The 27,526-nt window shown below is 43.3% G+C and overlaps 4 protein-coding genes across 11 annotated transcripts in view; 2 read left to right on the top strand and 2 right to left on the bottom strand.

Moving 5' to 3' along the window:
* rapgef2 (Rap guanine nucleotide exchange factor (GEF) 2) overlaps positions 1–12,418 on the bottom strand; it is a 73,099-nt gene extending 60,681 nt beyond the window's left edge. For 6 of the 7 annotated variants that reach the window (XM_037260897.1, XM_037260895.1, XM_037260894.1 and 3 more), the window contains exon 1: positions 11,773–12,418. In XM_037260897.1, the coding sequence (XP_037116792.1) occupies positions 11,773–11,847 (75 nt within the window). In that variant the 5' untranslated portion in view covers positions 11,848–12,418. The remainder of the gene's footprint in view (positions 1–11,772) is intronic. The other variant, XM_037260892.1, reaches the window with a different exon arrangement.
* Positions 12,419–13,525: 1,107 nt separating this feature from the next.
* Positions 13,526–15,402, top strand: LOC119128875 (uncharacterized protein C4orf45). Of its 2 annotated transcripts, none has more exons than XM_037261729.1 (4): positions 13,526–13,649; positions 13,966–14,123; positions 14,372–14,430; positions 15,083–15,402. In XM_037261729.1, the coding sequence occupies exons 1-4, from the start codon at positions 13,604–13,606 to the stop codon at positions 15,129–15,131; spliced, it is 312 nt and encodes a 103-aa protein (XP_037117624.1). In that variant the 5' UTR covers positions 13,526–13,603; the 3' UTR covers positions 15,132–15,402. The 2 variants fall into 2 exon arrangements, with proteins under 2 accessions (XP_037117624.1, XP_037117623.1); XM_037261728.1 differs by having other exon boundaries at positions 13,537–13,649; positions 13,966–14,192.
* A 43-nt stretch (positions 15,403–15,445) lies between these two features.
* Positions 15,446–18,800, top strand: ppid (peptidylprolyl isomerase D). Its single transcript, XM_037261727.1, has 10 exons — positions 15,446–15,627; positions 16,227–16,367; positions 16,449–16,555; positions 16,807–16,995; positions 17,080–17,202; positions 17,395–17,501; positions 17,586–17,742; positions 17,823–17,909; positions 17,989–18,031; positions 18,381–18,800. The coding sequence occupies exons 1-10, from the start codon at positions 15,543–15,545 to the stop codon at positions 18,467–18,469; spliced, it is 1,128 nt and encodes a 375-aa protein (XP_037117622.1). The 5' UTR covers positions 15,446–15,542; the 3' UTR covers positions 18,470–18,800.
* Positions 18,594–25,016, bottom strand: etfdh (electron transfer flavoprotein dehydrogenase). Its single transcript, XM_037261726.1, has 13 exons — positions 24,793–25,016; positions 23,411–23,569; positions 22,708–22,937; positions 22,128–22,209; positions 21,928–22,046; positions 21,737–21,814; positions 21,518–21,664; positions 20,998–21,138; positions 20,779–20,922; positions 20,071–20,245; positions 19,640–19,822; positions 19,342–19,563; positions 18,594–19,171 (listed from the first exon to the last, which is right to left on the bottom strand). The coding sequence occupies exons 1-13, from the start codon at positions 24,821–24,823 to the stop codon at positions 19,008–19,010; spliced, it is 1,875 nt and encodes a 624-aa protein (XP_037117621.1). The 5' UTR covers positions 24,824–25,016; the 3' UTR covers positions 18,594–19,007.
* Between the last annotated feature and the right edge of the window lie 2,510 nt (positions 25,017–27,526).

Genomic DNA, 27,526 nt, shown 5'->3' with positions numbered 1-27,526 from the left:
TGGCTGCAGGAAACCAAACATCGAAAACCAAAACTCTCCAGTAAGAAAGTTGATATACATTTTTTTTCCGTTGAGTTACATTCCCAGAAATGTCTCCCATGGCATTTTTCCTTCCAGCCTCGGCTGATTATAAGCTATTAGCTGCAGCCGTGTTCAGCACATGTGGTCTGTGCAGGAACCGGCGGTGGGATCGAGGGTCCGGCGGTTTGCGTTGAATGAGCTGTGGTCTGGGTGGTGGGTTTATGGCGCGACACATTGGTTTTATGGCATCTACATCAGTGCTAGACCGTAGAAGTCAGCGTGCGAATGATCAGAACGGACGGAACCACTTCTAGCTTAATTTGAACTGGGGGGAAAAAAACATGCTGTTTAATAAGTGACAGAAAAAAAGCTTCATGAGGATGTCATGATGCTGTGTAAAAAAATCACTTTGTGCAAAAGGCTTTCTTTAGCTGTTAGCTATTAGCCCCCGTCTCAATGGCGCGGATGGTTTTATGCTAGCAGTCCAAGTAGGTCTAGCTGTTAAGCTCATTCACATGCCTCCCTGATTCCTGTACCAGGGCGTCGCCATGCTGACCAGCTGCTGCGCTTCACCGGGAAATAATCAACCATCCATCCATCCATCCATCCATCTTCTTCCGCTTATCCGGGGTCGGGTCGCGGGGGCAGCAGCTTCAGGAGGGACTCCCAGACTTCCCTCTCCCCAGCTACTTCATCTAGCTCATCCCGGGGGATCCCAAGGCGTTCCCAGGCCAGCCGAGAGACATAGTCTCTCCAGCGCGTCCTGGGTCGTCCCCGGGGTCTCCTACCGGTGGGACATGCCCGGAACACCTCCCCAGGGAGGCGTCCAGGAGGCATCCTGATGAGATGCCCGAGCCACCTCATCTGGCTCCTCTCAACGTGGAGGAGTAGCGACTCTACTCCGAGTCTCTCCCGGATGACCGAACTTCTCACCCTATCTCTAAGGGAGAGCCCGGACATCCTGCGGAGAAAACTCATTTCGGCCGCTTGTATCCGGGATCTCGTTCTTTCGGTCACGACCCATAGCTCGTGACCATAGGTGAAATAATCAACCAGTTCCATCAAATTGTGTTAGCGGTGGTTATTCCGCTAGCTGTCATTTACTTCCTGTTCATACAACAGCTGCGTGTTGTCTCCATCAACAGGTGCACGTGTAATTCAAGATTTCGCCAGGACCAGTGAGAGCTAAACACGTTGAGTTGGGACTTAAGCGCTTAAAGTCAGTAAGGAGGCTAATTAGCTTTGTGTACTGCGCGACGACTCCATTTGACCTAATACCAGCCATGACCGACAGTAGAGGACTTTCTGAAGTCATAGTCATGTCCAAAATTTGACCATGAGAATAAAGTGGACATCAATATATGCGCAAGAAAGAAAAGTTGACTCAGTACCTCTCACGATACAAAACAAATATGACAACGAGCTGTAGAGTCTCATTTTCAGTAAGGCTACAATTTCGTATTGTATTGTTGGCTCTTGCGGTGCGATCCGGATACAGACGGCAACATCAGATGTCCTGATTTGCCCTTGTCGTTCGTCTAAGCCCGTGTGAAATATTCATGCTATTCTTCTACCATGTATCTTTTAAATCTATGCCGCCTCAGCCGTGCTCTCTCCAGTACTAATTAATTCTAGCATTACAATGAGACTCCTGGGGGTTGCTAGGCAACAGGCTGCTTTCACTACGGCGTCGGGCCAGCCGCATTCCATTTGTTAGGACATTTACATGATTGCGTTCACGTTTGTTCATTCACAAAAAAAAAAGGAGCTGACATTTCATACATAGTAAAGTTTGGAAAAATTCAAAGTATGAAACTCATAAAATAAGTCTTAGCTAACTGCTAACAAGCACATAATCAACCGTGAGGCACATTGTTACTTTCATGACTATTACAACGTCACATAAAGGTGTGTCCTGCGTCGACAACCTCACAGAACAAGCTTGCTTCATTGCATCACACCGACGTCATTCTGACAAATGAAAAATGAAACTAATTGGTGATACACAGCCACCTCTCAATGGAAGCTGTAGTCTAACAGGCAGTTTGCCTGTGAATACAAAACCTTGCATGTAAACACAAAACGTCAAAATGATCAATCTGGGTCACAGGTAAAAAGTTGAATAAAGGCAACTATTGAATTTGGTTTTCTGTGTTCTGATAACATTTGAGTACGACTTGGAGTAAATGTTTAGAGCCAGTTAAACATTGACATTTTCAAATTCTCTAACGTCAGCCTCTCAACAGTAATTAGTCGGCAATTTTTCATGAAAGGAGACCGATTAGCTCGTTTCATCAAAATAAGACATCTGCTTTTACTTTGGAAAGCAATATGCACACCAGTGAGTGACTCTGTTTCAGAAGGTCTGGTGAGTACATCAACCCCTCTTATGCTTGTTTTTTAATCAGTGAACAATACCAAATAAAAAAGCACAATCAATTAACAGTAACCGTGAGAATTTTTTCCCAATTAATCGTCTGAATACTTGAATTGTGAGGGCCTACACTGTACATTACACACTGAATGGGAAAAGTCAGCATGAAAGGGGCTTGTGATTTGGTTTGTCATTCTGTGCAGGCTGACGGCAATCCTCGAACATTCGGTTTCTGCGAAGATGATCATTTCTTCGTTTTTCAACGAGGTGCTAAATTCCTCGTCATTTTCTTGCGTCAGGGCTTCTGCCGTTCCTCAGCAAAGTTTCCTGTTTACGGCGCTGCGCACATCCCGCTCGGGGGGCCTTCCCGTCCCGGCTCGGGGAAAACAAGAATGCCTGGGCCGCGGACGGGCGAGGGGTCTGAGGCTACATCCTCAGGATGTTGCACAAAAGGATCGCAGGGGGATGGTGGGGCCATTGCCATCAATTAGCTGGACTTCATATGGCAACGTCGTTCCTTTCCAAATTGAATGCTACATTTGATTTGTTGGTGCACCAATACGTCCTGCAATACATGCATCTGCAACAACAATACTGGGTGACAGGCTCTAAAACTAAATAGGATCATATTTCCAATTTTTTGGATACGGGGAAAAAAAGAAAAGGCCAATGACATTTATCAAACCGAGATTTGTGTGTTTTTCATCCTGGGATTTGCGATTTCTCGAAACTAAACCGCCCTGGCAAATGAACTTGAAGTAATTGATCAAATTAATCAGCCAATCTGCTGCGACTCCCGAATGCTAACCCCGTACAGTATATTCATTTTGTGGCTTTATTCGAGCGAAGTGGTCGCAGCTGATACATTTTCAGGGTAAACACTATTATTCCTGGCATAGCTGCCGTGTAATTGGCGTGACCTTAAGTGCTTTTGACGGGCAGAAGCTGGCTGTAACAGGGCGTCATTGTGTCGGGTGCGCGTCGCACTCAACGCATCTTTGCCTCCAATTTCAGTCGCATTTGGGCTGGCCATTTAGCGCACGGCTGCAAAGCATTCCAGAGACCGCGTTGCCGCTAATGCGCCTGCCTTCCTTTTCCCCTCATCCGTACATAACTCACTTTATAAACACTGTCGTTCACACATTACTGATATGTTTGACTACATTTGAACACCGTTGATAACCAAATGGGCAACATTGACACAAGGAGTGCAATGTGTCCGCTTGATCCCAATTGTAACGCCTCCGGCTGTCTACAGTTGAGAAAATCAACTGTGTATGTATTAGGGATGCACCGAAATAAAAATTCTTGGCCGAAACCGAAAACCAAATTTGAGGAAACCAAGGCCGAAAACCGAAACACCGAAAGAAATGATTATGTCAGTTATTAGAACCACAGCATTTATGGCTACATGTGTACTAACCTCACTAAAATCAAGGCATTGCAATAAACCAGTTACAAAAGTATGAAAATATTTATCTAGCACTGACATTACAACAATGCACAATATAAATTAAAATTCAAAAATAAAATAAAAATAAAATGTTTAACTTGACCCCACTCATGTGTACATTAAATAATAATTTACAGGCTTATAACTGACTGGCCTGCTGAAAGACTGTAAAATTAAATATGTTCTCTTATAAAAACACAAAGTGCATAAGTCAAGTGCCTTTTAAATTTTGTTCTGTGTGTACAACATAAAAGTGTATCAAAACAATGGTTACCATAGCCTTTATCAACAACAAATCCACCAAGAATTGTGGATGCACAAACTTTCTTGCCTTTTCAAACGGACGGAGTGGGCGTGCTCGGTGTCAGTTTCCTTTTCTGTGTCGCCTTCTTCTCATATTCAGAATGGCGATCGGGATGTTTGGATTTCAGGTGATGAATTAAACCCGACGTGGAGAAACCTTTTGCAGATGCACCCCCTCTTGAAATTTCAGCATTGCATGTTTTGCAAATCGCTATCCGTGGGTCTTTCTCTGAGAGAGTGAAATCAGTCCACACCGCAGACATGCTGGCTCTTATCCCGTTTTCCCGCGTGCTGGCTGCGCTGTTTGCTCACGTCATCACAAGTTTCGGCCGTGTTGTTTCGGTGATTTAGGTCTTTCGGCCAAAAACCGAAAATGCACTTTTGGGTCATTTTCGGCCGAAAATTTTCGGTGGCCGAATTTTCGGTGCATCCCTAGTATGTATTGCGAGTTGTATACAATATGAACGGATAACTTGCATAATACATCATGTTGTTTTCAGATTAGCACGAGATTCTTTTCCCTTCCACACAGAACCTCAACCTAATGATTGAAAGGCAGAGGAAAAGCACACACTTCCTCAAGTATATTACACAAGCCCTCGAAAGAGAAGTGCTAATGTGGTGTTATGCAAGCCTCTTTTCGATACTTCTTTGTTCTGCCCAGTGTACACTTGCATGCATCCAAATGGAGATCGGTATGATTAATGAGACGGGGTTAGAGGCAGCGGGAACAGGTTAAGTGAGGAGGAAACGTGCAGCCAGATGGGAGAACGTAGGGTCAATCAAGGCAAATGTTAATTCGAGCAGTCACAACCGGAAAACCGCGTCAATTGCGCATAACAAAGAAGAAAATCACACGAACTGCCAAAAGAGGTGAACATTTAGAAACGTTCCTGGTTGTGAATAGGAATAAAAAGCATTCCATTCTAAACCCAAAAATCTTTGGGTCCCAGCGTTTGAGCTTTTTACACGTTCCAAAACTGCTGCACTGCATTTATTCACCAAGTAGGTGTATGGCTCGAGTGCAACGCAGTTAAACTATTGGGAACTTCTAGATACAAATACATGTACCATGACACTAGTGGACCTGGATCCTTTTTAACCCAGAGCTAGGAAAATGCCAGTACGCATGTGGAAATAGCCTTCGTGATGCCAAGTCTTCCCAACAAGCAGGAAGAATCCGGTCACGTTGAGTGATTGTCCATTTTCCTTTTTGGGCAATGGAAGACTACAGCGTACAAAAAAACGTGACCAAGCAAACCCCGAAGGATCAATTACCTAGATAAAGTTTCGACGCGACAAATCTCGACAAGCAATCTGCGCCACTGAACACGCAGGAAGTGGAACAAACACAATTTCTCTTACAAGGAGACAACAGCTTTTTTGAAAACTTTTTTCTTATAGCGTGAATAAAAGCAGCTGGTTTTGGGATCCTGCCGCCTGGTTTTGGGTGCATGACACGAGTCATCATCTGGCTAGCATGACTCGACACTTATTTCTTTCATTTAAATGGCCGAGCATCTCCACACAAAGAAGGCAATTATTTACTGAACAGTGAGTCACTTCCGACAAATACGATCCATCAAGAATAATGTTGAGTAATGCCTACTTCCCCTTTCTCTGTAATCTACAGATTTTTTTCCGACATCCACCTTTTACGTGATTAAAATCTACGTCCACTTTTTTTTTTTACATGATCTGCACCATCTTTTTACATTATCTACGTCAATTTTTTACACAATCTACATCGACTTGAAGAAAAGAAAAACAAGACATTCATGTTTTAGTGTTGAACGAATCCAGATGGGAATATAGATAATCAAATACTGGAATTGATTTGCAGTATTTAATTATAATTCCATACGGTTTGTGTCAATATGGCTGTACTGTGGCATAAGGGTCCTCATTGGATGTCAGAATAATTTTTAAAACTGCTACTATGCGTTGATTCAATCAAAACTAAATAAATTGATACAACCCACTGATACCAACATTGCAGCCCTATCGACCTAATTTGTGTCTCTCCGTTGTGAGCAGCGCTGTAAACAAGCATTAGAGGCGTGCCGGAGCCACATTCTGGGATTTAGGGACCTCTAATCACACTAAATTAATCAGCTCGCCATCTGATGCGCGTCATGTCTGAGCGGTTCGCCAAGAGGCAGATTATACTGCAGATTATGCGGCGAAGTGCAAGCCTGAAGCTAAATTACGGCTAACTCGCCATTGACAACATTTTATCTAAGCGTTAAAAGAGGAATATCTTGATCCACACTGGGATGGTGGTAGCTGTTACCATTTTTTTTTGTGTCCAGCAATCAAAAACTGCAGTCGATCTTGACCCAATGTTTAGGTAGCATATTTTTCTTTCGGTAGACTTGACGTGACCAGCCTCTGTCCAACAATATACATACTAGCCTATAGACCTCATTGACATTCCATAAAGCGGTCCAGTTTGCTGTGGTAGAATTTAGAGCGGAAAATCCTGATCTAGTTCAATTTCATGCTGTCGGCTCAATCTACAGACTGTGGTGTGCCTAACTGTCATTTAGGTACCAAACTACTAGGCTCATGTTCAACACATTGTAATATTGCGTCACTTGGATTGTGTGTGGCCTGGCCTAGTGACTGAAAGTGGACTCGGCTGATGGCTTAAGTTAGCGGCTGGCTATGAACTGGCTAACCATTAGCCAGTCTTTCTGAATGTCAATTGTGAGCCTTTAATTACTAATCAATTCAGATAATTGATATTATGCAATGTTCTGAACTTGTTTCCATGCCTATTACATGAGTGAAATGTTTTGTTTCCATCTGCTTAATTTCTCCGAACGGCGACCTTCCCAAAACGTCAAATAAGAGCTGCCCCTACTTTCGTGACGAGCCTCACAGTGTAACTCAATCGCGTCCGTGTAAACACCAAACGTCACAAAGGGTTTATCCTCGGTGGCTTGGCGGGTCTTTGGGCTAAGTATGCAAAGATTGCGGTTCCCCCTCCGTGGTCGCGAACGGAGCTTCGGCTGCCACTTTCCGCCATGAAGGCCAATGGAATTTATGGCGCCTCCGACGGCCGAGCTGTTTTTCTTCCTACTTTATAAATATCACAAGGAATGCGAACAAAAGCAACTGGCGTATGAAACTAGTATGTGGGTGCGTGTGTGTTATTGAGTGGGGTAGAAACAAAAACACAGTGTGACCCTGACGGTGACAAGATAACTGAACGCTAGCATTCAAATCTACATACCAGCACAAGGTTGAGGGTGAAAATAATCACACGAGAAGAAGGCGACGCACACCAATCGAGGCTGTTTGACCTACATATACATAACCCGAGAGGTTACAAAGTCCCTCCTCCGTTTGAGGCTGGGACATTAAAGCACTGCGTGGAGAACAATGAAAATGTTTCCTTACAAAAAAATCAGGCTGTTGCAGTTTTAAATGAGTTGTTTGTTAACTCCAAAGTGTTACTGTTCCAAATCCTGTTGGTCAGCTTTTCTCAAATTGGGGTCAGAAAGCCATAATTGGTGGGTAAGCACAATATTTTGCAATGTTATTTCACAGCGTTTCGAAAAGTACATAAATCAATGACATCTCCCTACCTTAGCTTTGGGCCAATAAAAAGCTTTGCTGTGATCGTGACCTCTCATTTAAATAGCGTACTCTGCATGTTTCAAATTGTTACCAACTGGCAAAACAAATCAAGAAGACGACTATTCAGCCAACTGTGTTAAAATGTACAACGTTAACACAAATTAATTAATATTACTTAATTAATATACTGCTCCCCCTTGTAAATTTGTTGAGAGTTTTCTGCCATATTTAATGCTATGCTTAACTGCTAAATACAACTAACAAAGTCACAATGTCATACACAGTCCTGTCAACAAAGTTTACAGAGTACACTATACAACAGTAAAGAGACTACCAAATCATCCCCAATTCAAAAGAAAGTTGGCCAACTAGGAATAAGACTTGAAAAGTCACACAGTTCAAGGAGAAACTAAGACTTGAAGCAGCAGCCAAGAATGACATCAAAAGTGTGTCGGCACGACGCATTCCTGAAGTAACATTTCACTGGGAGTGTAAATCACAAGTTTCATCACCTACTCCGACAAATATGCAACGCTCGCATAACTCAGGGAATCCGTTGAGCATCCACTCGCAGGATTGGAGCAAGCAGTCTCAAGAGACGCATTTGAAAATCACTTCATCGTGACGTTAGCAATCGCCCGCGAGGACAAACGATGAGCTCATGAGCACATTTTTCAGGAGTCTCGCTGGACTGGCTTGCAGCGCGAGGCCCACATGTTGAACAGATGATCACGTTGCTTGCATGTTTTGCGAGCGCTGTCACCAGGAACTGATGATTGGCATAAAACAAGCCAAAAGGAGAATTTGTAAGACTCATTTGTTGAAATTGAAACATACGACCGCAACCAGCTTGAAGGTTCAAACGAATTTCAAAAACGAACTCGCGTTCAAGAGCTTTTTTTAAGGGTTCTGTGCTACAGTTGATGCATTGTTCGCCTCAACCCCAGTTTAAACATAAACTAGTGTGTGTATTTGTCTAGTCGCGTGTGGACTTTTGAGCACAAAGGAACGCTGGTGTTTGAGAAGCTGCAGACAGGGTAAATGTGGGACCTGGTCACACTGGTGAACACATTTGACATTTCCGCAAAGCAATCCTCGCAAACTGCAAAATCAATCATTTTAATTGAATAATCGTGTTTACGTGGCCTCGGGTGATGTTTGACGAGCATACGACGACCCCGGATGAGCATGCATAACATTTTTATACAAAAATCGTCTAAAAGTATCAACCCCCCCCCCCCCCCCCCCCAGATTTAAACAAGGCGGGAATACATCAGCGCAACGGCCGTGGCATGCAGATGCAGTACAGTTCCAAAAAGAAGAAGAATGTGACATCACTCCAAGACCCGCTAGAAGTTTGGCGAATTAGAAAAGTCCATTGTCGCCTGGGCGGGATTAGACTCCTTCAAATCTTGAGGCTGCTGCCAAACCGGACAAGGAAGGAAGGAACAAACCCACACCCAACTTCAGGGGGGGGGGGGGGGGGGAAATGGAGGAAAGGTTGTTCTATTTAGCAGCACTTCATCCTGTTTGAGTTCCATACGCATCCTGACACTTTTCCAAGTTACCCTAAATCCTTTTACAACCTGCAGCGACCACTTGCTGTTGCTTTTTTTTTTTTTTGTATCAATTATTGCTGTTGGGATGCTAGTCGAGTATTGCTAGAATGCGGCCTCCTCGGCAGATTACCCCACTTGCGGCCTTTAGCTTTGGCCACCTGGCTGAAGACGACCAGACGTGAGAGGTGACAGGTCAAGGTAAGCTTCAGGACAGACTGTCTGCATCTTAAAGACTCTCTAACCCTTTGACAGTTTCTGCGGGATTGGAGCCACCAGGCATGCCCTTTGACATTTATTTGCCTTTGCCATTTGAACAGAACCCATCAAACAAGATAATTTCACAAAGGCGGGCGGGAGAACCCAGTGACTGGGGTTGACTCCATTTCGTAGCTACTTCCTTCCGCACAACAATAGAACCCCGGACGCCCGGGAGATGTACGAGTCATCTTGAATCCCACCAATTAAACAAATGATGGTGTGAAGCTGTCTTGATTCTAAAAAAATATGCAGGCGGCAGCCAGAATCGCAACGGAACAGGTGCTCAACTTCACACACTGTTCCTGACGTTACACAATAGCCTTTCACAAAGACAACAAAACAATCAAGCTTAGAAGCCAGGAGATTGACATACCTTTTACACACAACAGTGACCTAGTAAAAGCTTTGATAAAGTTACACTTGAAGCCGACAGATATATTTATTCGCCGTTGCCTTTAACACGGAATCCGTTTTTCAGTTCATCACCGGTGCGAGACCGAGGGTCAACTGGGGACAGTCTTGAGCCTTCTGACGATTTACTAATCCCGCCAAACGGATGTCGTCAACACCTTAAGGATAACACGGCTAGCGCGGCACGGTGGCTCCAACAGTCGGATAGGTGTTTCTATTCATGGGGGAGGCAAAGGTGTGCCACTTCGGCTCCACTAACGGTGGAAAGAGAAGTGAGAATAACACTTTCCGTATGTGAGCGCACACCTCCTTTTTTAGTGTGAGATTCAAACAACACTACGAAAGATTAGCATTCAATTGAAAATCTTGACTTGATTAGCTAGGGAACAAAAGCTCATTACATGAAGTGTAATGTAGTGTCTGATCATTTCAAGATGAATTAACCCAATAATGTTTGGTAAAAACTTGCATCCAGTCCTAATTGAGTGACCAAAATAAAAATTCTGTTGACTACAGCTGTCCAAACGAAGCAACCACAAGGGCCTTCTTAGCAATTATAGCAGACATGACATAACGCGGTGCGGCAAAGCTTGGTTTAGCTTACAAGCCGGCACTGTTGCTTCTGAATGCTTTGCCGCCAGCAGCTGCTTCCCGCTGCGTCAAGCGGTGGCGTATTGATCGTCTATTGTGTGCAAAAGCAACATCCATTTGCAGTGCAAGCGGCACTCGTGCGGAAAGGAAGAACTGACGCACGTGTGAGGGGATAGTCGCTGTCTAATGAAAAACCATTCACCTGCACAAAATGAGATTTATTTTTTTTAAGCAAAAACATAACATTTGGAAACATGTTCAAGCTTGTTTAGTACTTCCCCAATTCAAATGCACGGTGATGACATCAGTGGTAGTATTATTGTGCACCAATTGCCGATTTTACATATATAATTGGCAATTGTGTTCTTCAGGTACGCTGTCATATTGTCTTGTGTTTAATTCTATCTTGTTTTGATTTGTTCAATTTGAATTTCAATTTGTTGAATAATTTTATATTTTTTCTAATATTTTATTTTTTTATTTGTTTGTGGCAATTTGTTTTCAGTCATGGCATCTATTTCTGGCATATGTATCAATTTTGACGGACACAACACCAATTAATCTGTTCCATCTTTTCAGGGAGAAACAGCCGTACCAGTGAGCTTGCAAACGACAAAATCAATTCCCTTTCCTGTATGTCTGTAATCTGCAATGGTTGAATCGAGCCATAGGACTTGTCTTGTTTTCGAAATAGATTCAAATAGGATTCCGTCTCACACCTATAGAGAATTGAGGCCCCAATGAACTTTATAGTAATGTGGGACCGGTTAACTGGTATCATACTAAACTCCACGAAAGTATGCCAGAGCCTAGAATCGAACATAAACTGTGAACCAGGGTTCCAAAACACTTTCTGCACCTGGTTGCATCATCATAATATCCTTTCTTATTGTGGAAGCAAAGTTTCAATGGTATCAAACCAGGGGGTAGGAAACCGGCATTGAAAGATAATATCCCAGCAAAAGAGGCCAATGTTATCAAATGAGCGATCTTGTTCGCACAGAATTAGCATTTAAAATGTTACCTTGAAGACATTTTATTGTTATTGCAAGAGAGTTGCACGTCTTGCTATGCTAAGCATTGGCCGATTATCTCTCCTGATAGGCGGCTTAAGCGGCATGGAACCATGCGCGACCCGAAACATAAACACTTAAAAGCCAACATGAAATACTTTGTGTGTTTTAACTGGTGCTTCGTAAAATGATAAAAGGTCAAACCTGTTGCGTTCTGTCCGCCGGGTTCATCATCACCGCTTCCCGAAAGCTGTTATCCACATAGGACGCCATTTTCATCGTCTTGGAAGGGGACGGTGCGATTTAATCCTGTTCAAAATGTTAATTTAGCTCCAAAAAGACGGGAGGGGCAGAAAGATAAAGAAAGGCCTCCACCTCTTCCTCCAGGATCCGAGAGCCACTTGGCCGTCTGCCCGAAGAGACGAGTGGGGCTGGAGGCTTTGGGAGTGCCCCGGAGCCCCAGGCCCAAGGACCCTGCTTAAACCCCCGGTACAAACACTATCCCCTCGGCGTGGACTCCTGGCTTCAGCCCGGTACTGGACCGAGCGACAACCGAGAATCGCCAAACTTGCTCTCGACTAAGCTCGCCTCCCCTTTTATGTACTGTTCACCGCCATTCTGCTCGTTGCTACAAAAAAAAAAAAGACAAAAAAGGAGGGGGAGTGGGGCCAGAAAGACTAACCCGCCGACAATAACGCGGTGCCCATTTTTCCCCCTCTATTTTTCTTAAGAGGCCAAGCCACTCACGGACGAAACATGGTGCTCCGCTTACGGACTCTCAGAAAAGTGCGGTGCGCGTTAGCTCCACCGCCGCTCCCACTGTGCTGATCTGTTATATGCCACCATGGTGACTGAATGGTGGCAGCGGCAGCAAGAAAGAAGTCAAACACCGTGACTTGTTCCTGCACGTATTTTCGAAATAAACTTAGCGGGAGGTACGTGTTTGAGCTCACAAGAATAATAAGATGCAAATACATCATGCTGGTTTTTAAATACACCAAATGTCGTTATTTTAACCACATGTGGAGGATTTTTAACTCGGTAACATGGAACGTTTTGGCCTTTTTTTCTTTTACTCTGAAGGAAACTTTCGTCATTTTCCGTCTTGGGGTACGTTGGTCGTCGTCTTACCGCTGACTTTACACGTGTGGAACCCTGACTGATTGCGGCCGCGTCAAAGCGTGAGATAACATTTCGAGCCATTCCGGTAACAACTTTACAATATAAACTACCAGTACTACGCGTATTATTAAGTCTTACATTAATACATACAAGTACATAGTACAAGTATTATTATTCATCTTCCAAATAGATAATATGTTTATAGTGTTCAAGAACAGAGAATTATTTTGGAACTATGTAGAAGTCAAGGAAGTTTTGTACTTCAAGAACCTTACGTGATGTCTACTGTACTTCAATAATGATGTAACTAATGCATACTTATATTGTGCCTCGGATCGACTCTGTTACAGAAAGATGGGAAATTACTGCTATAATTTTTAATATTACAGTTATATCATTTCTATTCGTGGAGTCAACGTTGGGTTTATATAATTTACTTTGAAAGAAACCTCCGGTAACTTCCCGTTTGGCAGACGGCGATCTTTCTGCCAACCTCACACAGATGAGTGTCACGGGGAGGCCCATAGACGAGTCCATGTAGCAAGACAGAAGAGGGGTGCGGCTCTAAGTAGGAAAAACGATGCTTTAGCTCAATCTAGTGGCAAGATATGGAACAAATGATAGTTTTATATTTATTTCTGTGTTCTGTGATCAAGTAAACACGCGCCTCTTGTTGTTTAATCGTTTAAAAATGCACTTTGAAGATAATTGTGTATTTATACGTCATTTACTGGTCATCAATGGTGCTTTATTACGTTTACTAATTTTGACAAAGTTCTGCCCTCCCTCCCCTCGTCACAAAGTAAATGAGGCCATCAGCAGTTCGGTTCCCATGCCAACCGATCATGACCCATGGTCACAGAGGAGCGGGGCCCAGTCCTGCGCCTGACAGAAACGTCCCGAGGAGGACATCATGCAAAACTGCAAAGAATCTGCAGGACAAAGAATTATTTTTACAGGTAAGACAGAGCTGTCATTAAGCTTCAATAAAACCATCTTATTAGAAGTAGTTATGGTGGTATAGTAGTAGTAGTATAAAAGCATAAGATGATATTTAACACAACTTCAATCATTTTGGCTGCCTAGACTGTATTAATTTATTAGATCTAATTTGTTCATTCAAGAATGAACAGTTATTTGTCAGCATTTTTTCCCCCAAAACATTCAACCATTTTTTAAGTCTTGATTTTTTTTCTGCTGTGCTCAGAAGAACCCTGACGACATTCAAGTAACTTGTATTAATTGGTGTATTTTTTTCCTCACATACTCATTAAGGGCCGGATGGTATCGGTGACTACCGCCCGAGGTTCAATCAGTCCCCATATGTGGGAGTGGGCGCATTGTCCCCTGGGGCCACAAGCAACCTGTCTTACCTGTGGAGGGCAGCCCCGGATGCGCCCCCACCTTTACCCAAGAATGGCTACGTGGGCGAAGTGGGTTGGTGCTGGCAGTACAATTCAATGTTGAACCACAACACACTACGCAGTGGCCTGCAAATTAGGGTAAAACTTCAGAAATGATTAATTAAATACTAATTACAATACATAACTCAAATTAATTATACCAAGTTGACAGTATTTTTATTTGTTTACACGTGTTGCTAAATTCTTTTTTGAGGGGCATGCTTAATTTTAAGTCTGTCAATGTAAAATATATTTTTTTTAAATCAATTTTCTTTCAGAAAAGCATCACACGAATGGAAGTAGAGGAGCAAGCAAGCTACAAGTTTTTGCAGCAATCGTAAGTCAACAAAGACCGTGTGTTTATTCGGCCACGGCTGTGCAGAATCACATGACGCATGCCAAATGCTATGGCAGTGTTGAGTGTCTTGTGTTGTTAGCTCAACTCATCCATAATGCAACACTACACTTTGGCATCCACACATGCGCAGAGCATCAGATAAGAATACCGCAGCGGATAACCATGTTTCCTCCTTCAGCGAGATCGAGTCATTTTTAAGATTTAGCAGTTTTGAATGAGGTTGGGAGCAATAAATCAGAAGCTTCTTTGCAGTCAAGTGGAGCTGATGGCCTGTCAAAATGGATATCGTGATGAATTTTTGTTGTGTATTTATCCTCAAGGGTTTGAAAAGATTTAAAAATGAGGAAAATTATTAAATCAGACAGCACTATCTGAACATGTTTAATGGAAATCTGAAAATAAGGAAAAACACATTTATAAAAAAATGCTTGAAAAACAACAGCATGCCAATTGAATGGAAACATGTTTGAGAATCATTAAGTGTTTTTGTTGATTTTTTCTTTTGTTTTTATATCCAGATTCATATACAAACGGGCCATATAAAAGAGAAATTTTTCATTTTATATTTTAAATTCAACATGTAAAATCCCATTTAATCTTTTTTATTTTTATTTTATTTTCCTGATGCCAGAGAGAAGATGACCGCTAAGCAGAAAACTCAAAACAGAGACTGGCAGTAAAATGGCAAGCAGGACCAGACACTGGATGATTAAAATTAAATACTACTAATGTTCTTTTCCTTTAACACCAAAATATAGAGACACATGGCCCAGTTTGATGGCTCATTTTATGATAAAAGTGTTAATTCAGGACAGAGGGGACTTCTTATGTATATAGAAACATGTCTATTTCTGTGGACATTGTTATCATACTGTATGTACATATACCATACTGTACAACCACATCACGATTGTGTGACGCCTTCAAAATAAAGTTGTGATGGGCTGAAAACCCGACTAGCTCTTATTTTGATGGATCATACCAAATCTGCCACTTCCGGAGTACTTCCAAAACTTTCCCTCTTCCCGTCACACCGGCCGGCCGCCGTGTAACTAGCTTAGCATAGGCTAACGGTTCAATAGTGTTGCAAAATGTCTCACCCAGTGCCCACCAACAAGCCGTCCAATCCTGAAAACCCTCGCGTTTTCCTCGACGTTGACATTGGCGGTACTAGAGGTAAGAAGACCCATACAATTTAATATAAAATGGTAGTAAGTATCGTAGTTACCGCTAGCCTTGTTAGCTTAGCTGGCTCGTGCTCAATCGGATAAACTTGATTGTTCGTGTTAATGTGCCAACGGATTTATTTTAAATTGACTAAGTGTGCATATCAATGTTTGCATATGGCTTGCATACGGTATGTGTGTAATATTCCACTCCATGCACATGATTTGAATTTGGAGAGGCGGAATGCGCGCCATTCATTTCCTTCCTAAATGCAGAACACTAGCGCAAGGTGCGCACTCGCACAGTTTTGGGCTCACTCTAAATAACTAATAAAGAACGTCACATTTGAGCAACGCTCTGAGCAGTGTGACCTCAGAGGTACTATGTCCACCCTATGTACTGTCAGAGATGGTGTTAAACTGATGTTCAGGTATTAACAAGCACGTATTATTTTATAACTATACACTCCACAGCTTGTCGAAGGAGGTCAAATACAATAAATGCACTGCAAATATGGCCTCGTCCATAAATAATAAACATGTTTAGATTAATACCTCACAAATGGAGCTCTTGTACTGAAGTGCATGTTTTTTGTTGTTTTTCCTTAGCTGGCCGAATTGTTTTGGAGCTGTTTGTTGACGTCACTCCCAAGACGGCTGAGAACTTCCGAGCCCTCTGCACTGGAGAAAAAGGCCTGGGGAAAACCACAGGGAAACCTCTGCACTTCAAAGGCTGCCCCTTCCACAGGAGTACGTGGCGTTACCGTGTTCAACATCCTGTCTTGGATGACTGTGCTTTTACTATTGAACTAAGTTGACTTTTCTCAACAGTTGTTAAGAAGTTCATGATCCAGGGAGGTGACTTCTCCAACCAGGACGGCACGGGTGGTGAGAGCATCTACGGGGAGAAGTTTGAGGATGAAAACTTTCACTACAAGGTAATAGAGACAACGCTGGTCTTTGTCCGCAAAACCACAAATTCTACACAGCTTAACAGCATCTGTTCATGTTTTGTTTATAATGTATTGTTTTTTTTCATTGTTGTAATTCTCAGTTTGTAATTTTCTTGAGCGCATTGCACACAGCAACCAAATCAATAGCTTGAGTTTTGTTTTAAAAACAAAAAAAAGGGGGCAGTAATTCATCAGATGGAATAAAAGCGGCCTCATTGTGTGCATGTTGTTGTCAGCACGACCAAGTGGGCCTGCTGAGCATGGCCAACGCAGGGCCCAACACCAACGGCTCGCAATTTTTCATCACCACGGTGCCCACGCCACATCTGGATGGCAAGCATGTGGTCTTTGGACAAGTGCTCAAGGGGATGGGCGTGGTTAAAAAGCTCGAGGCGATCGACGCCCAAGACAGCACTCCTCTTAAGGTAAAGAAAGAACAGCGGCACACCTTTGAGAGTGAGACCATCGCAAAATGTCTGAGAAGCGACCCAACACTTTTCTTCTTTCAGCCTTGCGTGATTGCTGACTGTGGCGACCACAAGGACGGCGACAGCTGGGGCGTTGCTACCTGTGACGGCACGGGAGATGCCCACCATGACTTCCCAGAGGACTCAGATGTTGACTTTAAGGATGTACGTCTGCTTTTTTCCCTTATTTTGTCTGAACATTCACACACACACACACACACTTTGACTTTTAAATGTATTAAATTGCTGCACAAGCATGGAGCATATATGTATGTTAATACCATAAATCAAAATGGTGCACTTTGCTGATTCTAATTTCCTCAAAATTGATTATTTTCAACCGTTTTCCACCCACAGGTGGACAAAGTTGTGTCAGTGGCCGAGGACATTAAGAAAGTTGGAAACACCCTTTTTAAGAGTCAAGACTGGAATGCTGCTGTCGTCAAATACAGCAAAGCTCTCAGGTTTCTCAAGTTAAATAACCAACCACTTGTATTATGATTCCAGAAGACAACAACATGGCATCTTGTCCATGCCTTTTTCTACAGGTATTTGGAAACGTGTGGCGAGCTTTTGGAGGATGAGGGTGAGGAGTCTCCGGCGCAAAAGAAGCTGGTGCCCGCTGTGCTCAGCTGTTACCTCAACACGGCTGCCTGCAAGTTAAAGCTGCAAATGTGGCAGGAGGCCATGGACAGCTGCAACGAGGTTTGGCGTTGACAGACTTAGCCACTAGGTGGTGATACTACGCTATAAGTATGCTCAATCGTCTCAATTTTTCTTTGTAGGCTCTGGAGCTGGACAAAGGCAACACCAAGGCATTTTTCCGCAGGGCTCAGGCCTGGCAGGGTCTCAAAGAGTATGGCCAAGCCATGGTAACATATTTGATACTTCAAACCTCCAAATTGTCTGGAACCAAATTGGTTTGTGCTAAAACCTCCATTTTATTTGCAGTCTGATCTGAAGACAGCTCAGGGAATAGCGCCAGAAGACAAAGGTGAGTGTTTGTCTTTGTTGACAAACTGCAAAATAAGCATGCCAGATCGAACGCAGCAGTTGTAATAATAATTAGGTCTGCGCCATATTTACACCAAGCCCTCTGATTGACCCTACTTAATGAGCCAGGCAGCACTAATTTAACATTTTCAAAGATAGACATTTGATGGTCTATGCACCTCCTGTGCAGGCCTACCATATTTACAATTCTGACACCCCGAATCCATCATGTTCACTCCATGGTCTGCGCATCTCTAATGCAGCCGATTCACATTCACAACAGCAAAGTGAAAAATATAGAGCGTGACTACCATCCTCAATTACTCATACTTGTTAACTTTCTCCGGCAGCCATCAGCAATGAGATGAAGCGTGTGCAGCTCCAAGTCCAGCAGGAGAAGGAAAGAGAGAAGAAAATCTACGCCAAAATGTTTGCCTAAATCCTCCCCTTCGTTTAATCCGCCTCCTGATGTAACGAAGCTCAAGTCGTTTTTCTATACTGAATGGCAAATGTGGTCACCGTTTTGTCCTTGGAACGTATGACAAGATCCTCAGCGAGCGCACAACAGTCAACTAGTTTATTCACTGATGTGACATTATGTAAAGTACAACAAAATGTACCAGGAATAAATGTTAACTTATCAAAAATGCAATCCGCAAGTCCATATTTAATATACTTGAAGGCCACTACTATGCAAATATGTTGAAGCCTCACTTTTTTTGTGTGGTAGCGGTCGTGTCACATCATAAATAAAATCCGGGCTCTTTAAACATGATTTGTGTCCATACAGTACATACATAGATACACTACCAGTCAAAAGTTTGACCACACTTGTGATACAATGAGACAGCATATCCAAACTTTTGACAGTATAAAAGCAACAAGAGGCACATTTTTACTGGCGAGAGGCCCTGAATATTCTTTCGGTCGTGGTTCAAGTTTACCGTATTTTCCTGAAACGGTGGCCGGGCCAGTGTTTACATTCCATTGTAGGCCGGTCCGCCTCCACCCTCGGGAACTACCCAGTTGATGTTCTGGCTGGGGTCCTTGATGTCGCACGTCTTACAGTGTACACAGTTCTGAGCGTTGATCTGCAGCCGCATGCCGTCGCCCGATTCCACGGGAACGTACTCGTACACGCCTGAGAAAAACGTGGGAAGCAAAGTATGGGATCAGGACATTTATTGTAACTATAAGATCTAATATACCACATTCATAGTATACATGTCTGTGCACCTTGAATATTTAATGGTCTTTGCGCTTCTCACTCGGACCCCAAGTTATTTCAGGGTCTGCGCACAGGATATTTACCTGCCGGGCAGAAGCGTTGTTCAGGCCCGTCGTAGATGGCGAGGTTCCTGTCGACAGGCACGTTGTCGTCCATGAGGGTAAGGTGCGCGGGCTGGTCCCCCTCGTGGTTGGTGCCGCTGAGCGCCACGGAGGAAAGCAGGTCAAAGCTGATCTTCCCATCAGGCTTGGGGTACTCGATGGGTGTGCAGTCTTTGGCTGGCTTCAGCTGGTCGGCGTCGCGGCCTGACGCGCACCCAAACCAGATAAGGCCATTCTGATAAGACGAGGTCGAACCATATTTCGGCAAATAGTGACTCACCGCAGTGTTTTAGTGTCCATGGCTCTTTGCCCCTCAGGATCCAGTAGAAGAGTCCTGTGTAGACCATGCCGCCATACAGGCCAAAGTAGTTGTGGAAGGACGGACGGATGTTCCTAACGGAGTGGAGCTCCTTCCACACCCACGATGCCTTCAGGGCCTCTGCGTACTCGGGAACATGCAGACCTAAAGGACCAAATTTCGACCCGCTGAAGAGTCTGTGCACTACTAATGTAACGTTTACATCTCGTGATCCTTGCACCTCTAACACACGTCACAATTAATGGTTTGCAACCCCTCAAATGTAGCACGGTGTACTGACATGAGCTTCAAATGGCCGGTGAACGTCCAATGTACCATATTAATAATATTCAATTGCCAATACATCAAATGTTGCTCTTCAACAGTCTGTGCGCCGCTATTGTATTTTGTACCTGCGGTCTCCGACCCGCCGTTTTCAGCCGCTGCCACCAATTGTGGGAAAATGGTCTCCGCTGCCAGCATGCCGCTCTTCATGGCCGTGTGCGTTCCTTTGATCTTTGGCACGTTCATAAAGCCGGGGCTGCAGCCGATCAGTAGGCCGCCCGGGAACGTCAGTTTGGGGACAGACTGCGCCCATCCCAGACAGGGCAGACAACAATATTTTTAGTTTCCTAAATTGCCTGAGGGCAGGTCATAAAGTTGAAGTTTGATGAGAAAATACAACACAAAAACAGTTTGTTCACCATTTTGCAAATCAAGCCCACATCTTTCAAAGATAATCTTGTCATCAGGTCAGGCAGTTTCACTGATCAACATTGAAGTTAGTTTAGTAAGCCCCGACATGAGTTTTCACAATCAACACAAAAATGTGCTGTCAATCTTAATGGGATGTGCAAAAAGTCTTCAGGCCTGCAATTGAACCGCTATTTGGTGTGAAGAGGCCATTTTGGGCAAATTCCAGCACATGTTCTTTAACAAACCCAACGAAAGAATTAAAAAATGAGCCACGACTCGAAGCAATTATCTTCGACTGTTTTGCGCCAATGTCGTTCAACATGGTTACCGCGACAACATTTGAAGATCATTTTGAATTACAGCAATGAAAAAGTTTATGATCAGTCTTGTGTGTCCATGAATTTCTTCTATAGCTCAAACCTTACCTGGAAGCCACCCTCGTTCAGGGCGCGGGCTCCGTACGCGATCCTGTTGCCTCCCTCCAGTGTGGGGGCGACAAAAGGATGATGCTTCCATCGCTGGAACTCCCGGAAGGGGTTCAGGTAAGGGTTGGAGTAGTCCAGACCCACCTGTGTGCAACCAACATGACCATTTCATAGGTATTGTTTGACTTCATAAAAAAATGTACACCAATTGCAACTCACCACAAAGCCCAGAGCCACCAGGGGCTCGCCTTCGTTGAGGTGATACAGGAAGGATCCGCCGTACGTGTTCCTGTTGAGAGGCCAGCCCACCGAATGCTCCACTCGGCCCGGACGCCACTTCTTCTCATCGATGCTCCACACCTCAAATCAACGCAAAATAATCATCATGCAAAGGACTTACATGTTGCAGTCCGTGCGTATGCGTAGCACAATGCATTCGTTGCAAAGTCAGTGAATTAGGCGCGAGGTGTTCACTGGTGTGAAAAGGGACCACATTACAATATGTCTTTCAGCATACTACATGCCTCCTTAGTAACAGTTTGGTGTTGCACTCCAGTTAGTTGATATTGCAATAAAAAGTGCTGCATTGCATCACTCAAATACTGACGATAGCCACAGTTTCTATCACCAAGTTTTGCGGAAGCGGACCTCGCAATTTAAACTAAACTGTGAATGGCAGTTACTGCACGGACGAGATTATTACACTACGAGACCTTTAAGGCGCCGAGGTGTCGGTTACCTCCTTGAGACCGATGGCGTACGTCTGCGGCTCGCAGTTTTCCCGCAGGTTGAAGCGCTTGTAGAGCTGCTTGGCGAGATGGCCGTGACATCCCTCTCCAAACAACGTCACCTTCGCGTGGAGCTCCATCCCCCGCTCAAAGATGTCCTGGACACAGATGCTCATTGGCCGCAAATTCCTTACATAGCCAATAGAATTTGGCGTGTGCTTGTAGGGTACCTTCGGTGAACCGTCTTTGGCGATGCCGACGTCGTTGGTGGCTATTCCTTTGACGCTTCCGTCTTCATGGAACAAAACCTTCACAGCACAAGAGACACAAAGTGAACAAATATGACAAACCTACAGACAGAACAGGATGACATGATATCAAACGGATTGCTATATTTCATTCAAAATGTCAAAAGCGTGACCTCGGAGGCGGCATAACCGGGATACAACTCCACCCCGAGCTCCTCGGCCTGCTCGCCCAGCCAGCGGACAAAGTTGCCCAGTCGCACTATGTAGTTGCCATGATTCCTCATGGGCAGACCTGTCTCACACACACCAATCCATTTAGACTCTTATCGTGACACAATTGATACAGAGCATATATGCCACCGACCAACAGTACCTGGCAACATGGGCACGGGGATCCTGTGCTTCTCTGTCAAAATGTTGAAGATATCCTCCGTCACTGGCGTGTTGAGCGGAGCCTGAGGCAAGAAAGAGAGGAGACACATTGGTATCTAACTTAAGATGATGATCGTATGCAAGTACAGGCACGGCTCCGAGTCAATACACAAGTGAGGAAACATTCATTCAGTTCATTTTTGGGCGGATTTAACTCAAGGATGGCCCCCACCAGACAGACAGACAGAAACCTTATTTTACAATATGTTGGCGAAAAGTAAAAAAATGACGCAATAAAAATGTTACAATAGAGTATTAGTATTTTTATTCATGCTTTCATCTCATTCATTAGCCTGGGTATGGTATGCAACTAGCATTAGTTCTTCAAAACAGGCTTTCAAGCAGGGTTACAAACTAAGGTTCCGTTTAGAAAATGGGGTTTCAAGACTGTTCTCAAATAAGCAACATGTGATCTGCGCAAGCAGACTTCCAATGGCAGCAGAGGTGTTTCCAATCAAACTTGGAAAAGCCTCCGATGCTTCAAGCTGCAAGAAAGAGTAAAGTCGGCGTCAGAAGCTCACCCCTCGTTCCTTCCAATCGGGGAAGAGTTCGTGGAGCGCGCTGGGCTCCAGGCAGGCCCCCGACAGCGTGTGCTCCCCCATTTGAGAAGCCTTCTCCACCAGGCACACGCGCAGCTCCTTCTCCTGCTCGTTAGCTAGCTGCTTGAGGCGAATGGCGGCCGACAGACCGGCGGGACCCCCTCCCACGATCACCACGTCCGCCTCGTCCGCGAACCTTTCCATTTCCACGCCTGAGGAAAACCCACTTGTCACTGACGGCTCTCGCATCGCATATGCAGAATGACTGACAGCTCATTACACTGGCTTCACCGCAGGCTTGTGTTAAATAACGATATGGACTGCGACACTGGGATAAACCTGGGATGTCTGCAAAGCTCAGGAAACGTTTTGGAATAAAATAGTCTTTCCAGTCTACTATACAGAAACCTGTAGAAATGGTTCACAGAATCAAGCTCCTCCTATGGCCATTTTTGACCTCGAGCTTGCTGTGGAGGAATGAAAAAGTGGATACACAACACACACACACACACCTTTTTTGTGCGATATTACTTTTGGAAAAATAAGTACAGAGGGCAGTGTGTATTGACAGAGTAACCGCAACTTCCACCCCACCAGCAATTCATTCTTTCACCACAATACACACGTTGATGGACCCAGCCTCCGCTGTACACACTTCTCACAGGACCCATACAAAGTAACTGACCTTCCCATCTTGGATCTTTGTCCCGAGGGTGTACGGTGTAGTGTGTTGTGATGCGAGGCGCAGACGCCGAGGAGCAGCTCCGTCTGTGTAATGTCGTGTACAGCTGAGGTGACGTGTGCTCTCCCTGCACCGTCTTCAAAGCCCTGATACACCTGTGGGCTGTAGGAAGAGGACAACAGTTAAGAGCACATCAAGCTGCTTGATGAAAGGACCAGGCGTAGCCATTTTATCATCAAGGGTCATTTTTGAAGTCGGAAAGTCCTCTGAGGGCAGTGCATCAAAAAAACAAGAGTACGACGCAGGTATCCAATAACAACCAATTCCAAAACAGACCTTGGATAATTATACACGATTGTGTGATAAAATACTAGACAGGGCGTTGGCCCGACCTCTTGAGCAAGAGCATTCCCAGGAACCCCCCCCCCCCACACACGCACACATACAGACATACACACAAACACTCTCAAACGATTGTTGATGATAGGGCATGAAGATATTCCAAGGGATCCGCAAAATGTGAGTTAGGAAAATCTTTTTGGGGCTGTAGAGATCACTCCGTGGACCAAGCATCACAGTGAAGTATGCTATGGAGGTTCTTTCTAACATTTTGATCACATTGGGAAAAAGTCCAAGTGCTAAAAATACATGCGAGTTCATATGTGACGATAAAACCCATAAAAGGGATAACCTGACTTAAACATCTCACAGGTTAAATATTAACTTTGGAGTTGAGTTAAAAAAAACGTGTGATTGTGAACGTGTTTACAACACTGAGCACAAAGTCGTAAATTTAAAAAATATAGGAATGACCAATACTGTATGACTTGACATATGACTTGCTTGAAAATTAGAGGAAGCGCCCCCCCCTCCACTTGTTTACCTTTTACTAGTAGCATGGGACCTGCTAGAAAATAAACAAGTTGCACTTGGAAATATGCGAGTTACTTTCTATCTTTAGATAACACATCCCACAATCTCAAGCAATGCATTTGATAACTGAGCAGGTGCAACATTGCAAAACACAAACTTTGTACTGGCCTATTATTTTTTTGTTTGAAAAAAATACAAACCCCTGCCAACAAGCGAATTATTTTATTGTTGACATACCATATTAAAAGGCAACAACGAGTATACGTGATATATGTAAGCAAAGTTGATGACCCATATTCCAAATGAACTTTACCCTACATTTTAGCATGGTGCTAAAATACATGCTAATGCTAGCACATACTGCAGCATTTCTGTGCGCGTCACACACAAGGACATAACTTTAAATAAATATTACATACAAGAGAGCGATTTAAGCTTCTAAAATATGCCTTCGTTTCACGTCTCTGTGAATTAGCAAAGGATTTATTAAGTTTGCAGCTAGCCCGACGTACCTTTACTCGAGTATCTGCTAGCTGGGAACATCTCGCCACAGCTGGTGACTTTCTGCTACTGTTTTCTCTTCGAGGGCACGAGAAGCCTCTGTTGTCTCGGAGTGACCGACAAGTAAATTACGTAAGCGGGTACGATTGACACGTTTTAACCTTAAGGATAGCTTGTCTCATAATACTGCCATTGGGGAGGAGTGGGGGCACGACGCGAATGAACCGCGCATGCGCACATCTATAACTTTACAAAACCGAGCCTGCTTGAACCGAGTTGTGGGGTCTTCCTGTGTTCTGAGCTTCACGTAGTCCTTAAAACATATAACGTTCTGTGATCATTTTTAAAATGCATTAAATATTGCGTTTATATCTCATTAGCATTTCCTAAATGTATTCAGGACCCAAAGATTTTAGACCAGTAGAATGGTCAAATCCGTTCTCCGGTTGACTGTGAGCCAGAGTAAAACCTAAGTACTCAAGTGATATGTTCTGATCACTTTGTACTTGTCAGAGCCCAAGTTGCATTGTTCCAAATGTGCTGCAGCTATTTGATGTTCTTTTGAAGGAGTCCAGTCAGAAGACAATTGCAATCATCAAGTCTACAAGATATATATATATATATATGCAAAAAGTGTAATTACAGACAAGTAAACTGTATCCAACTGGTAGGCGAATGTATTTTTCAGAATTTTGCAGCCTCATTTTGTATATTTGATGATTTTCACATTCGTTCAAATTTTGCAGCCTTCTTAACAAGTGGTTGGAGGTTGCTGGTGTTTTTTGCTTGACCATAGTTTTTGTAAATTCCTATCGTTGACTGCAGAGCCGGTTCAGACCTCCAGGGGGCCCTACGCAAAAATATGTCAAGAGACCAATTTTTATTCATTTAATTTGTCACAGAACAGACAACAATTAAAGCCACGATACACATCAAATAAATCCATCAACAATCGCCACAGACATTAATTCAAGAACTAGCAGAGAAACAGTCATAGAGTAAAATGCTGAGCCTCATACACAAGGAAAAATCAGCAACAAATGTTTATATTTACAAAGTCTGCCGAGAAAATGATTTCCATTGGAATTCATATAACACAGTGTGCTAAGAGCAAAGCATCCAATGCAAAAATATGTTGTCATGATCCACAGCCAAAGCCCAGTCCAGCTGGGGAATGTAACCAAAAATCCCATAAAATCCTATTAAAACATTTTGAAAGCATGACCAAGCAATGCAATGAAATCTGTAGAAAAATAACCATACCTGCTGGAGTGTTACTTAAACTAGATTATTCACTATTTTGTAACTAAGGAGTTGACTTTCACTTTAAGTTAAATTAAAAGTTGTGTTTTGTGCATCTTCAGATTTGTCGCTAGCAAATTATCGAATTACATTTTATACGATGACACCGCATTTAATTCAAAATACATGACCTCGCTCTATCAGTGATTTGAGGTAATCCCTGAAAGCTTGAGGAAAATTGATTAACCAACATAGCGAGTCACCAAAACATCATTTCTCATTTCGTTTTAATTTGACAAGATGTATTAATCAATTTGGACGAGCAGTTTATTATGAAGTAAATTGAGCACACTGCATTTTAAACACAACTGAAATGAACAGACATACGTATATATAAAATGTCACTTTCTGAGTTCCTTCAAGGCCGCTGTGGAAGCATTCCAACAAGCCGAGGTAGCTGCTGCTTGAGTTGCAAAACAACAAAGAAATTGATTATATTAACAATAAATGTAAAAATCAGTCAGAGTCGGAATGGAATTTGCCGGAGGCTAAGATATGTAAGATGTAATTTCATTTGACATTTTTTGTCTTTTCCTGCAACACTTGCAGGTGGCCAGGTGTGTCTTGCTACATGAGCACATTGGTAATGTTAATGTTCCTATGCTGGTTAATGAGTGTGACCCACTAAATATATTCAAAACTAATGCAAAGAAAAATATATAATGAAGAAAAGAAAATAGAAAAGAAAATAATGAGGCCATAACCTCGTTTTTAAAAACATTTTAAATAAATATATAATTTAACTGGAATCATTTTGACCCCTAAAATAACACACGGGTTAAACCATTGCCTGTACAGTTATTGGGGGTTTTATGAATCTGGAAGTAATCTACTCATTTTATTTGCCTATTGTAACTTACAAAGCCCCTAAAGTGTAATATTGTGAGTGAGCGCAAAGTATTTGTTCTTCTTTCTAATCACCTAGTAGAAACCTGTATGCGGATGCTTTTGATTAAAAAAAAATAAATCCTCCAATTTTGTCTTGTAACTTTGATTCCAAAACAAAATACAGCCAGGTCAAATTCAGCGACCACAGGCGATGGTGGACATCTTGATTGAGTTACTTTGCTTTTCTTAGCTTCATTTTTATTGCCCAAACCCAAATCCGTACAACCAAGGCCACAGTGAAATTGATTAGAAATAATCCTGAAAAGAAAGCCTGAAAGATTGGTACATAGAGTGAAAGTGGATGAGTTTAAATGACTTGGGGTCAACTGTCCAAAGTAATGGAAAGTGTGGCAGAAAGGTGGAGGAGAGAGTGCTGGCAGATGGAGTGGGTGGAGAAATGTGGCAGGAGTAATCTGCAAGGATGAAGGGGAAAGTCTACAAGGCAGTAGTGCGACCAGCTATGTTGTGTGGCTTAGAGACGGACAGTATTAGGAATGAACATATCAGAGGAACAGCTCAGGTGGGACAGTTTGGAGACAAAGTCAGAGAGATGAG

This window comes from Syngnathus acus, chromosome 10 (genome assembly GCF_901709675.1).
Source record: "Syngnathus acus chromosome 10, fSynAcu1.2, whole genome shotgun sequence".
NCBI classification, from domain to species: domain Eukaryota; kingdom Metazoa; phylum Chordata; class Actinopteri; order Syngnathiformes; family Syngnathidae; genus Syngnathus; species Syngnathus acus.
The sequence above is the reverse complement of the archived record's forward strand: the minus strand, read 5'-3'. Positions and strand labels throughout refer to the sequence as shown.

Bases quoted from the DNA above. Each gene is read 5' to 3' on its own strand.
- ppid (XM_037261727.1), top strand. From the start codon at position 15,543: ATGTCTCACCCAGTGCCCACCAACAAGCCGTCCAATCCTGAAAACCCT. The intron at 16,996-17,079 runs GTAAAGAAAGAA...TTCTTCTTTCAG, and splicing joins AAGACAGCACTCCTCTTAAG to CCTTGCGTGATTGCTGACTG. The intron at 18,032-18,380 runs GTGAGTGTTTGT...TTTCTCCGGCAG, and splicing joins AATAGCGCCAGAAGACAAAG to CCATCAGCAATGAGATGAAG.
- LOC119128875 (XM_037261728.1), top strand. From the start codon at position 13,604: ATGCAAAACTGCAAAGAATCTGCAGGACAAAGAATTATTTTTACAG. The intron at 13,650-13,965 runs GTAAGACAGAGC...ATACTCATTAAG, and splicing joins ACAAAGAATTATTTTTACAG to GGCCGGATGGTATCGGTGAC. The intron at 14,193-14,371 runs GTAAAACTTCAG...ATTTTCTTTCAG, and splicing joins GCAGTGGCCTGCAAATTAGG to AAAAGCATCACACGAATGGA.
- etfdh (XM_037261726.1), bottom strand. From the start codon at position 24,823: ATGTTCCCAGCTAGCAGATACTCGAGTAAAG. The intron at 22,938-23,410 runs GTCAGTTACTTT...GGTTTTCCTCAG, and splicing joins CAAAGATCCAAGATGGGAAG to GCGTGGAAATGGAAAGGTTC. The intron at 19,564-19,639 runs GTGAGTCACTAT...GGTGCGCGTCAG, and splicing joins ATGGACACTAAAACACTGCG to GCCGCGACGCCGACCAGCTG.